Source organism: Argopecten irradians, chromosome 8 (assembly GCF_041381155.1).
Source record: "Argopecten irradians isolate NY chromosome 8, Ai_NY, whole genome shotgun sequence".
NCBI lineage: Eukaryota > Metazoa > Mollusca > Bivalvia > Pectinida > Pectinidae > Argopecten > Argopecten irradians.
Genome location: NC_091141.1, coordinates 33,733,193 through 33,745,719, shown reverse-complemented (window position 1 = coordinate 33,745,719; position 12,527 = coordinate 33,733,193). Strand labels below are relative to the sequence as shown.

General features: G+C 34.6%; 1 protein-coding gene across 1 annotated transcript; it reads left to right on the top strand.

Moving 5' to 3' along the window:
- The first annotated feature begins 2,653 nt into the window (after nt 1-2,653).
- On the top strand, nt 2,654-12,311 carry LOC138330168 (uncharacterized). The gene is made up of 3 exons (XM_069277594.1): nt 2,654-3,789; nt 5,066-5,266; nt 8,557-12,311. The coding sequence occupies exons 1-3, from the start codon at nt 3,480-3,482 to the stop codon at nt 8,802-8,804; spliced, it is 759 nt and encodes a 252-aa protein (XP_069133695.1). The 5' UTR covers nt 2,654-3,479; the 3' UTR covers nt 8,805-12,311.
- Nucleotides 12,312-12,527: the final 216 nt, after the last annotated feature.

Genomic DNA, 12,527 nt, shown 5'->3' with positions numbered 1-12,527 from the left:
CCGTTTGGGTACCAAGACTTCTGTCAGTTCACCAGAAGCACTAGGCGTATCTGTCGCATGCTGTTTTGGGTTGGTTTATTATAGTTACGTCCAATTAACAACCAGGGTCTTTTAAGGACGGCCTCCCGTTGATATGGTGTCTTGCGTGTTCGTGAAGTGTGAGGTGCGTGTTCTGGGAGAATGATTTATATATTCGTGTTGTATCTTTTTGTATGGTGGAATGCAGATCTTCCTAACTTTCTTCGGATATTTGTTTCTATGAATTAACGTGGGCCCATTATATCATCCCAAAGACCGAGCAACAGTAATAAGTCTAAACAATGGCAGCATCCTGTGGTTCATCCCGCCAAAGACGGTAAAACGGTCGGCTGGAACGGTTATGGCCTCGGTTTTCTAGGATGATAATGGTATGTTAAAGGGACAGACTTCACGTGTCTTAAAATAGGAGAAACAAGCAATATCATTCTGTACGTAAACTACTTTCTTTCGCGTGTTATTTATTTTCGCGAATTCCGCGATCCAAATATATTCGCGCAAGATTACCTCAGCATACTAATATCTACATCACAGATACAGATTAATTCTTAAAATCCGCGAATGTTAATCTTCGCGAACTTGTTTTGAAATGAAAATTGCGAAATTAAGTACCCGCGAAAGAAAGTAGGTTTACACTATGTGTTGTAATTTTGCCTGATCCTATTGTTAATATGCCAATAAGATGTGTTTAAACTAAGGGATATGAGAAATGATTTAATATATATTTAGACCCACTGTAGACCCCTTTTAGACGTTTTATGTGGGTCTAGATTAAAAAATCGGTAAAAGTTACTATTCATTGTGTATAATAAATATCTATGGAATTCTGAAAACCAGTAAAATATTTTTTTTAAACCCACCAAAATCATCGACGTACCTAAGAGGATTCTGCAAATCGCGAAATTTAAAGATTTTCCACCGCTGGCGGATGGTATTTTTTCTCTATCAAAAAAAGGAGTAGAGGAGTTTGTATTTTTCTTCCTTTACAAAAGTTACTTACTTTGCACCATTACCACCATTTAAAAAGTTGAACTTCTTATTTTACTTTAAGATAAAAATATTGAAAATAATTAATTGCGTCCCGAAAAAATTCTAGGCACTATGCTCAATATGGAATGAGGTACTGATTATGCACGCACCAAAAGCAAAAATGAATTATTTCATATGCATATTTGAGTTAATTAGAAACACAAAACACGATTATACATCAGTTATTGTTCAAATGATAGGTATGTTCAGATCAATTTCAGGTGATTCTTTTCTGGTCAAAAAAGAGCAAAACAATTAATTCATGTCAATAACTTGACCTGAAATTGATCTGAATTTACATGAAGATTTTTCTAGATATGAAATGTACTTCCTGTTGAATTAACCTCAATCTAACCTCTCATGACATGTATGTTGTACTGTATTCTTATTGAACAAAATATTGTTAAAACTAAATATACTTCAATTTCAGGTTTTTTTCAGATTTTTTAGACCAAAATGACCTGAAGATGTCCATTATTCATCTCTTCATTTCATCGACTACACCTTCTGTACAGATCTTAATCAAATTCAGATTATGGAGAATGTTCAAATCTATTTCTAAGTCAAAATTGATCTTAAGATAAATTGTTTACTGACGATTTTCTTAACTATCGATTGTTTGTTAACGTATCATAACCTACCATCAAACCTGACGTTAATAATTAATACAAAAATGTATATATAACGGTCGACTTTCATGACTATCTGTTTTGTCTTAGTGTAATACAGAAAACGTAAGGTACAGCATACCCCATACAAGGAATCACAGATGAACAGGCGAAGTCCGTACCAATGGTTCCTGTCCACTCTGGTTACTAGTAAGTATATATATTTACTAAAAGATTGCTAATAGTTGTTTTTTTATCCCCCGCTTTCTCCGAAACGTGGGATATTAATTTGGATTTGTCTGTCTGTCTGCCTGTCCGCCTGTCTGTAACACTTCGTTTCCGTGCAATAACTTTAACAAATGTAAACCGATTTTCTTCAAACTTGGTGACAAGGTCAAATGCCTTAAGGGCTCGGCCAAGTTAGATCGGGACTGTCGATGGACCTTATTTAGCGGAGTTATAGCCATTTGATTTACTAAAAACGTTATTTTCTGCCATTTCCGTGCAATAAGTGTAACAAATGTAAACCGATTTTCTTCAAACTTAGTAACAATGTTAAATGCCTTAATAACTCGGCCAAGTTCGATCGCGACTTTCAACGGACATTATTTAGTGGAGTTATGGCCCTTTGCTTAAATAAAAAAAGTCATTTTTGCCACTTCCGTACAATAACTGTAATAAATATTAACCGATTTTCTTCAATCTTGGTGACAAGGTCAAATGCCTTAAGAGCCTGGCCAGGTTCGATCATCTATTTCAGCGGATGTTATTTATCAGAGTTATGGTCCTTTGATTTACTACAAATGTCATTTTTCTGCAGTTTCTGTATAATAACTAACAAATGTTAAAACTAATATTGTTAAAACTTGGTAACAAAGTTAAATGCCTTAAAAGCTTAGCCAAATTCGATCGCCACTTTTGGCAGATCTTCATTAGCAGAGTTATGGCCCTTTGATTTAATTAAAAAGTCATTGTCTGCCATATCCCTGCAATAACTCTAATAAATATTAACCGATTTTCTTCAAACTTGGTAACAAGGTCAAATGCTTTAGGGCTTGGCAAAGTTCGAAATGCCACTTTTGGCCGACATTATGTAGTGGAATTATGGCCCTTTGATGTACTAAAAACGTCATTTTCTGCCATTCCCTGTGCAATAATAAATTAAATAAATTTAAACCGATTTTCTTAAATTGTTAGTATCGAAGTTAAGTGTCTTAAGAGCTCAGCCAAGTTTAATAGTCACTTTCAGCGGACATTATTTTACACAAGTTACTTCCGAATAAGACTCCAGTTTTTTTTCATATTTCAACCAAGGTTAAACCTAACCTCAATAATGTTTATGTCCTGAAAGCGGGGGATGGAAATTCCACGAAATTGCTTGTTTTTTTTTTTTTTTTTTTTTTTTTTTTTTTTTTTTTGCGGTATAAGGTTAGTTGGTTATGTTCGTCAATGTACTCGCTATCGTAAATTACAAATACGCGGTGGCAAATGTATCATCAGAAAATATAATACCTCCGACATACCACTTATATCTTTATATCGAATCAATTTTATTGAATCGTATCGTACTACGTTCTAGTAAATTCAAACTCTGGCCAAAATGATGAAATTTCTTTTAATCAATTTACTGTAGACATATTAGGAAGAAACTGGTTAAAGCTACGCCATGTTTGACCAAAGTTGACAGCGTGGTAATCTTCAAAATAAAAATGTTATGAGTTTATATTCATTGATGATATCTTTACTTTTTTACTTTTGTTTGAAAACTGTATTGGAAAATTTCAAAGTCCAATAAACGTTAAAATAATGATAAAAAGTGCATATTTTCTATTTAATTGTCTGATTTTAGTTTTTTGCGGAGCAAATTCAAAACTGTTGACGCGACACATTGTCAACTACCATTTCGAAATGACTGGTGAATCATCAAAGACACACCATGTTTTCTCAACTGTCCACTGTGCATTGCTTTGTGAAGCCGAACAGATGTGTTACATGTTTGAATATGTAGACGACACCGGCATCTGTAGCGTGTTTAAGGGAGCCCAACAGCAGAGTGGTATAGATCGATTCCCAAATGGTCCACGCATCGTCTTCAAAACCGAAAACCGTAAGCATGGTATGTGTTTAAATAAACATACGAATATTACCACATAATGTTTTTGTTATAAAATTGTTAATCGTGTCTTCAAAATTTGAAAATCAACTACATGTTTTAAATTTAGTTTTATAAACATGATAAAGAACAGTCACTTGTTTGAGAATTTCTATTTATAAAATTGTTTTAAAACAACATTAGCAGCTTCAGCATTGCTTTACTCGAGGTTTTTTAACGTCTTCTCTCTGTCCTCCTCGAGTATTTCGATCGCTTCCATTTTGGATATCGAGTTAAACATCGGCCCTGTGAGGAAGGTGCTTACCCTGCTCTGTTATCTATTTTAAATGTGTTATCTAATTCATTACGAACAAAATATTAAATTAAGATGAATATACCTGTCTGTTACCATCCATTTTGTTGTGCTTAATATTTCATGCCTAAATCTTCACTTCTTGTTAACAAAGATCTTAAAGAAAATCTTTGTTCTTTGGCCGTGATATGGCAACGCCTAAAATAAATAGTCTGGTTGCTTATGTAGGATGTATGGGGTTCCTTGGGCTTTTCCTGAAGCCACATACCAAAATGTTCAGTCATCATTACTGTATAGTTGCTTATATTTTCAGGGGTTTTAATTTCGCTAAATTAGCGTATGCATTCAAATTCGACAAATTCAATTCCACGCAACATTTATCAAATTTTTGGTTTTACGTAATATAGCCTTTCGTAAGAACGATGCTTTTAAAGACTACCGAGATGTAGGATGTATGGGGTTCCTTGGGCTTTTCCTGAAGCCACATACCAAAATGTTCAGTCATCAAATTAGCGTATGCATTCAAATTCGACAAATTCAATTCCACGCAACATTTATCAAATTTTTGGTTTTACGTAATATAGCCTTTCGTAAGAACGATGCTTTTAAAGACTACCATGAAGTTAAACAACTATACAGAATTCGAACAAAGGTTCTGTTCGTCTTTAACAGTTATTTACAGACATGTCATGTTTGATGTTATAGGATGCTGTATCGGGGGTATGATTCAGTATGATAGCACTAGCGAGTAGAGAATAGTCTGGTATCACAAATAATTATTTAGAACTAAACCGAAATCATCAAGAAAATAACTGAAATATTGACTGGGATGTAGATTAAAGCAATCTGCAGAACGTTTTAAAATCATATTATTATCTTATTTAATTTTGTTTTATCTATTTGATTTTTTTTCACTTCATTATCGGACAATTCCATACCTCGTCATATGTGTACAATGAATAGTCCCTTTTCATTTCATCGTGACAGAAACACTTCAAGGGACGCCTCAATTGTCAGACTGTGAAATGGCGGGCTTCACATTTGTTGAAGACGGACAACTCTGCTATAAAACATTCAATGATCAGCTCACTTGGTACAATGCATACGACGCCTGCCGAAACATTGGAGCAAGACTAGTAGTCCTCAAAAATACAGAGCAAGTTAAACATCTACTGACACCAAATCCAGGTATGGTATTTTATATTGTTATACCTCATGTTTATAATAACAGTGTTGTGGTTAGTTGAAACACATGCCGGAAAATAAAACATCGTGTTGTAAAACATTGTTTTCCCAGGGCAGGTGCCCTATAGTAACCGCCCATCTTTCACAAGGATTTATTTCCCCTTCCGACTGTACAACGATAACAGACGAAGTGTTAAACGGCACTTTCACTCATCACGAATTTAGGAATATTTGCCACAATATATTTACATTTTCACTGCAGTCCCAACCTCACCAAGTGCAGTTTGCATTTATATATTCTATGAACTTCAAGTTCTTATAATGACGTCATTATCACTGTGACGTAACAATTGTCGTGCCAACGATAACGGTAAATGGCTGTTCCATCCATGACAATAATGAATGATTTATTCATTAAAGATGCAAAATCCCTTATGATTGTAATCAAATGTAAATATAAGCATGAGTGCGCTTTATGTTGAATTTGCCTCTGTTCAGTTGGCATTCATATTGGCTATGAATGCCAACTGAAAGACGTTCAATGCTTTTATAATAGCGAATCGCCCGTTATTTCCGGCATAGTAGACAGTGTATGTCTCCCGTGGCAGTGTAATATGGAGGTATATTTACCCTCAGATGCAATATCCCCACCTTCAGGTAAACAACTATCACCATGCAAATGGAGTCATAAATATATACATGTACATCATCAGCACTATAGGACTAACGCTAATGAACTTCACAAAGATATAGTATGGGCGATCAGAAAACAGAACATCATTCGTATTGTCTCTCGTAACATCCGTTTTCTCGGGGATTTTTTTATTATTTATTCTGACAAATAGAATGTAAGTCCAATGACAAATGGACTATGTTCGAACTTGTTCAATAAAGACATGATATCATGACGATTGTGGTATTTTGAAAACTGAGATGCTCTACTTTTGTGTTCGATAGCGATCTAACGAAGAATTTATGGTCTTTTTATCATTTGATTTACTCACAGGCGTCTGTTTCTGATTTCGGAAAACATGGAATAGCCTTCTCTAATATATGAACAGGAGCAGACGCCTGTGATATAATATATTTACTTTATTTGATCACATTACGACAGCCCAACTGACGCGAATTCTATAATGCCAAAGCATTAGCCCCAACGTTAAGGGAAAAAAACTTCAAAAAGAAAGAGAGATACACTACACATATCAAACATAAACTCATCAGTTAATTTGGATAAAGTACTTTTTCGACCACTTTTGTTAAGAAAATAGTTTTTTTTTTTATTTTAATAAATAATGTTGTGTCCATAGTAAACGAATATAGATATAGGAATAATAGTTTGCTCGAATGATATATTAACACCATCATGGCAGAAAAACATTCTAGAAAAACATTCCATTCAATAAAATCAACTCTCCTCTTCAAATCAAAACTTTTGGTAAAGAATCAACTTGAATTACATGTATACCATACAATGATTTCACCAATCCTGGCATATGGGTCAGAAACAATATGGCGTAGTGATTTTTCCCACTAACATTATCAATGATTATAACAGTTCAAAATCTTAAACTTAACTATATACATAGAGAGAGACATACTTGGTGTTCACAATAATAGTCTTCTAGTCTAGCAATCAGATACGAGTTAGGAATATACGTTACGAAAGAGAAAGCCTTATGAAGATGATGCCGGGGAACATTATTTGTCTCGTGGAAATAATTCGTCATGTCTCCCTCACACCAGGGCAATAAATGTATAATGAGTAATTCAAAAGGAATATGGACTCCTTTGCTAGGTGCAAATAGGAATTCTTTTGTTAAACTAAATGTTATAAGTAAGTTGATCGATTTACTACATCTACTATATAGTATTCAAACTACTTAGTCACCTGCCGGTGAAACCGTAGAGGACTATAATGTTTGTTCCCGTCTGTCTGTCTGTCTGTAAGTCCGGATTTGGTTTCCCGATGATAACTTGAGAACAAATTGACGGATATTGATCAAACTTCATACAATGGTAGCAAATAAGAGAGTACAGCTTGGGATTGGATTTGGGGTCATAAGGTCAACTGTATAGGTCACTGTTACTAAAATTAGATTGTTACATAAAATATTAGTTTCCAGACGATAACTTGAGAACAAATAACGGATTTTTATAAAACTTCACACAATGACATCATATGCGACAATACAGCTTGGGATTAAATTTGGGGTCAAAAGGTCATCTACAAATGTCACTGTTACTAAAAATAGATTGTTTCAAAAAGTTTAGTTTCTGGACGATAACTTGGAAACACATCAATAGAATTTGTCCAAACTTCATAAAATGGTAACATAGGAGTAAACACAGCCTGTGATTTAATTTGGGGTCAAAAGGTCATTTAAAAAGGTCACTATTACTAAAATTAGATTGTTTCACAAACAGTCGTTTCCGGACGATAACTTGAGAACACATCAACATATTTTTTTTCAAACTTAATACAATGATAGCATAACTAAGCAATAATAACTTGCCATAGATTAGAAAATGTAATCGACGGCAGGGGACGCGTGCTGCTTGCAACACTTACTGTAGGCTTGTTTGAAAGGTAAATTATTATTTTATAAAAAAATAATTGATACTACATTTAAGTTACAGAATTACTTAACTTTTCATATTAAAGAAAAAATGCGAGTCGTTGTAACAATATTACGAATCAATGTACACAAGCTAGAAATTGAGGATGAGTCGTCATAAAAGAACGAAGATTCTGTTCATACTGTATAATATTTTATTTACCAATTAAATTTAATTACATGACACGTATGGTATTAATAATTGTACAGCATTGTATTGCGGCAATTTTCCCGGGGATGATAATTTCGCGATTTTGCGGAACGTTAATATGATCGCGAAAATTTGATCCGCGAAATTTTAACAAATGGTTGAATCATAAAAGCAATATCGCGAATATTTGAAGCTGCTAAAATTTGATTTCCTCGTTTTTACATCAAATTGTGAACACATTGGCCCACGAAAATAACCGACTATACGGATTAATCCAACCATTTTCGATATTCTGTAAATACATGTAAATATTTTGGATACTGTAAATATGGAAATTTACGCGAGTTGGGTATGTACGCTAATTACGCGAAAGCCGTTTGATCGCGAAAAGTATATTTATATTTGTATAATGATAACTGTATAATACTTTGTAATATGTTCGTCTATTTTGATTGATGCAGCATGTTTATTATGTAATTATGATATCCATAAAATTCGTTTGATTTGAAATTGTATATTTTCAGATGAGATATCCAAAACATTTGCTTGGGTAGGCCTCACAGATGAGGAAACTGAGGGAGAATGGATGAATATAGATGGATCACCTTTTAACTTTTCAATATGGCCGTCTCTTCGCTTCAGAAATAGATGTTCCCATTATGAACCGGACCCAGAAGAAGCCGACTGTGCCCATCTGAACAGTAACAAACAAACACTAAACGATTGTCATTGTAACATTACCAAGCCTTACGTTTGCGAGCTTTTACAATAATCCTGTTACATTTTGTCATTATTAGGTCATCTGACCCGACGAATTGCCGGAAATTTCTCCGACATGTTGCGATCGGAACGCTCAAGACCATATTAGCTCAAGTACGAATGTTGAGCCTGATTGCTGATTGGTCAAAAGGAAAATTGTTATTGCACGAAAGTTAATTTTCAGAATTGATAACAGTCAACGTGCCATTGATTGTCGACCTTTGTATCTGAAAAATCCCGAACAAGCATTTTTATTATGAAAATACATTACCTGACTGGTTGTGCATTCTGATCTATGATAGTTCTGGCCCATCACCCGACATGAATAGTAATCCCAATGAAGCACTATTGGTGTAGGAGCAAAATCTATGCGACATCGTACTTTCGTTACTCTAAGAGGCATTGAAACCATAGTGTTAAAATGTCCGTTCTGATTTGCAGTCTTTCTGACCTATAATCAAGATTTTTCTTCGAATTCCGGGATATAACAATATATCCCGATATTGATATTTTAACCTCGATGAAAAGAATGGTGGCCGAGTGTAGTTAAGATATCCCAATGTTTTACCACAAGACCTCCTCCTCTACGTTGTGAGTTCGCGGAATTCTGTGTTGAGCAGTTGCCAGGTACTGGCAGCTGGTTGGTGGAATGTCCACGAGTACTCACCCGCCTCCTAAACTTGGCACATTTTTAAATGACCATGGATGGGACATAACATTCTCCTATTGTTCAAACAACAATAAGCCCATAATTATATATTCAATGTATGTGAACGGAGTAAGTAACTGTCAGATCCCTGTTATATAAAGAGGAAAATGAAGCAATTCTATACAGAGATACAAATAAATTATTTCTATAAAAATCTCCATAATATAAAATATATATGCCAAACTCACAGATGCCCCACCGGCGACAGAGCATAAACGATATTCATCATTTGAACAAAAACTGGTGTTTATTAATGTAATTGTTAGCCTAATTAAAAAATTTGAAATCAACTTTAAAATCAGTATCTATATCCAAAATTGTCAGAAGGCTTTCCACGATTTTCGTAATAAAACCATTTCCTTGAACCAAAAGAGAAAGATCGCTATTCCCGGACACGCTGACGTTGATCTTTCCGAATCGCTGCATTACGATGAGGACATAACAAGCAAATTCGTGGAATTTCCATCCCCCACTTTCAGGACAGATTGTAGGTAAACATTATTGAGGTTTGGTTTAACCTTGGTTGAAACATGCCGTGGTAATCAAACCTGGCCAAGCCCTTAAGGCATTTAACTTTGTTACTAAGTTTGATGAAAATCGGTTAATATTTATTACAGTTATTGTACAGAAGTAGCAGAAAATGACTTTTTTTTATTAAATCAAAGGGCCATAACTCTGCTATTTAAGATCTGCCAAAAGTGGCGATCAAACTTGGCTAACCCCTTAAGGTATTTAACTTTGTTACCAAATTTTAACAATATTAGTTTTAACATTTGTTAGTTATTACACAGAAACTACAGAAAAATTACATTTGTAGTAAATTAAAGGGCCATAACTCTCATAAATAACATCCGCTGAAAGAGTTGATCTCACCTTGTCAGGCACTTAAGGCATTTAACCTTGTTACCAAGTTTGAAAAAAAATCGGTTAATATTTATTACAGTTATTGTACGGAAGTAGCAGAAAATGACTTTTTTATTTAAGCAAAGGGTCATTGCTCCGCTAAATAAGGTCCGTTGAAAGTCGCGATCCAACTTGGCTGAGTCCTTAAGGCATTTAACCTTGTCACTACGTTTGAAGAAAATTAGTTAGCATTTGTTACACTTATTGCATGGAAATGGCAGAAAATGACGTTTTTAGTAATTCAAAGGGCCATAACTCCGCTAAATAAGGTCCATCGACATTTGGCCGAGCCCTTAAGACATTTAACCTTGTCACCAAGTTTGAAGAAAATCGGTTTACATTTGTTACAGTTATTGTACGGAAACGAAGTGTTACAGACAGACAGACAGACAGACGGACAAACCCAAATTAATATCCCCCGTTTCGGAGAAAGCGCGGGATAATAAAGACCATAGTCGGCTATAACGACAACCATTGCTATAAGGAACTGCAACGAGAGGATAACGGCGCCATTTTTAACTCTCTTTAATTCTGCGGGAGAGAGCAGGATTGACCTAGCTTCTATGTATTTATTTCTCTCTACCTTTTTCTGCGTCAGGGCAGACTCCCCCCATTCCTTTCGTCTGCCATCGTATTTCTTAAACCGTTTTGTCATATATTTGTTGTCAAAATAATCCTTTTCCTGGTAATGCTTGACATAGATAACCGATCATATTTTTTGGTTACAATATAATATTTCATGTATATGTCGCTTTCACCAATTTTGTTATTTAATAGTTGTGGAGAGGGTTTTTATATGTTGTCATAACTTGTGCCCAATCCGTTTGTTATAAGCAATAAAATATGTTTAAATCATCGGAGAAATAAAAACAGCAACGCAATAATCAAAATATAAATTTAGATTTCTGATAATGCCGTTAATGAATTCTGTTCTACCTTGAATGTCTGCTCGAACATTTGACATGATCTGGGCCGCGGTCTGAGACGAATTGATATCTCCGTACAGATTAGAATTGGAGTTGAAGCCGAACTCAAAGAAGTTTGCTAGCGTGTAGATAATATCACGTGTTTCTCGGAGTGCTACCTTAGTGATGTCTTGAAGGACGTCTAAGACGGTGCAAAGTCCTGTTCCTGCTTTCACCACAGTACATACATATGATACGTCCAATACCTTACACAGACCACGAACAAATCGTTTATGTCAAAAGAAAGGTAGGATATTTGTCAAAAATAGTAGCACGGGCTACTTCTGGAAACCAACCCATTTCAGCGTGCGATTACATATCGTGTATCTTGAAATTGCGATAATAAATATCTAAAAAAACGCGAAATCAAGTACGAAAATGAGTTTGTTTACAGCATTTAATTCGCCTTTCATCCGTCTTATCGTAAACATTTATTATCACTACTTTTCAGAAATTATTGAAGTATATTTTCTTGAATTTCATACGATACGTGCATTTCTCAGCATGATCTCATTTTGAGATAAATCGGAAAACAACTTGGCCGACATGCAGCCATCTTTGATCTTGACAAAAGATTTGAAGTTTGCTATCACTATTTCTGATATTTTTAAATTTGATGTCATATTCCTATCAATCCTTTGCTGTATTTTGGACAAATAAAACAGGTTTTGACAATTGAGGTTTGTTATCGCTATTTCTCAGAAAGGGATTTTCTCAATTTTCATACCTATACTTATCGAGGTTCCTGCTTGTGCACATTGCATAACCATGGCAACAGGTGGCCATATTGAATTCTGATGTTGAGGTTCCTCCTGATTATTAAAAGTTTTATGTCAGAGGGAAAGAAGAGAAAAGTTGACTAAGAAGTGTCTTTTCATTTCTGACAAAGATAATACAATGGGAGATTTCTATGGAGAATTTGAAGTTGGGGAATTCATTAAAGTTGAGGAATGATTACAAAACTGGGCTCTACTGCTTTACATATTATACATTCAACGGTAAGCTCATAAAAACGAAATGTTAGGTAATAGTTATCTTAGACGATATAATTAAACTACTTTTCTTTTAATTTTATTTTCATTAAATAATTATTTCTGTACTATAATATGTCGGATGAGTGATTATTGAATCTTAATACCATATTTACCTTGTTTTTTGG

What these genes read in the sequence shown, in the direction of transcription:
- LOC138330168 (XM_069277594.1), top strand. Translation starts at nt 3,480, where the DNA reads ATGATAAAAAGTGCATATTTTCTATTTAATTGTCTGATTTTAGTTTTT. An exon ending in AACCGAAAACCGTAAGCATG is followed by an intron (nt 3,790 to 5,065) that starts GTATGTGTTTAA and finishes TCATCGTGACAG; the next exon opens with AAACACTTCAAGGGACGCCT. An exon ending in TCTACTGACACCAAATCCAG is followed by an intron (nt 5,267 to 8,556) that starts GTATGGTATTTT and finishes GTATATTTTCAG; the next exon opens with ATGAGATATCCAAAACATTT.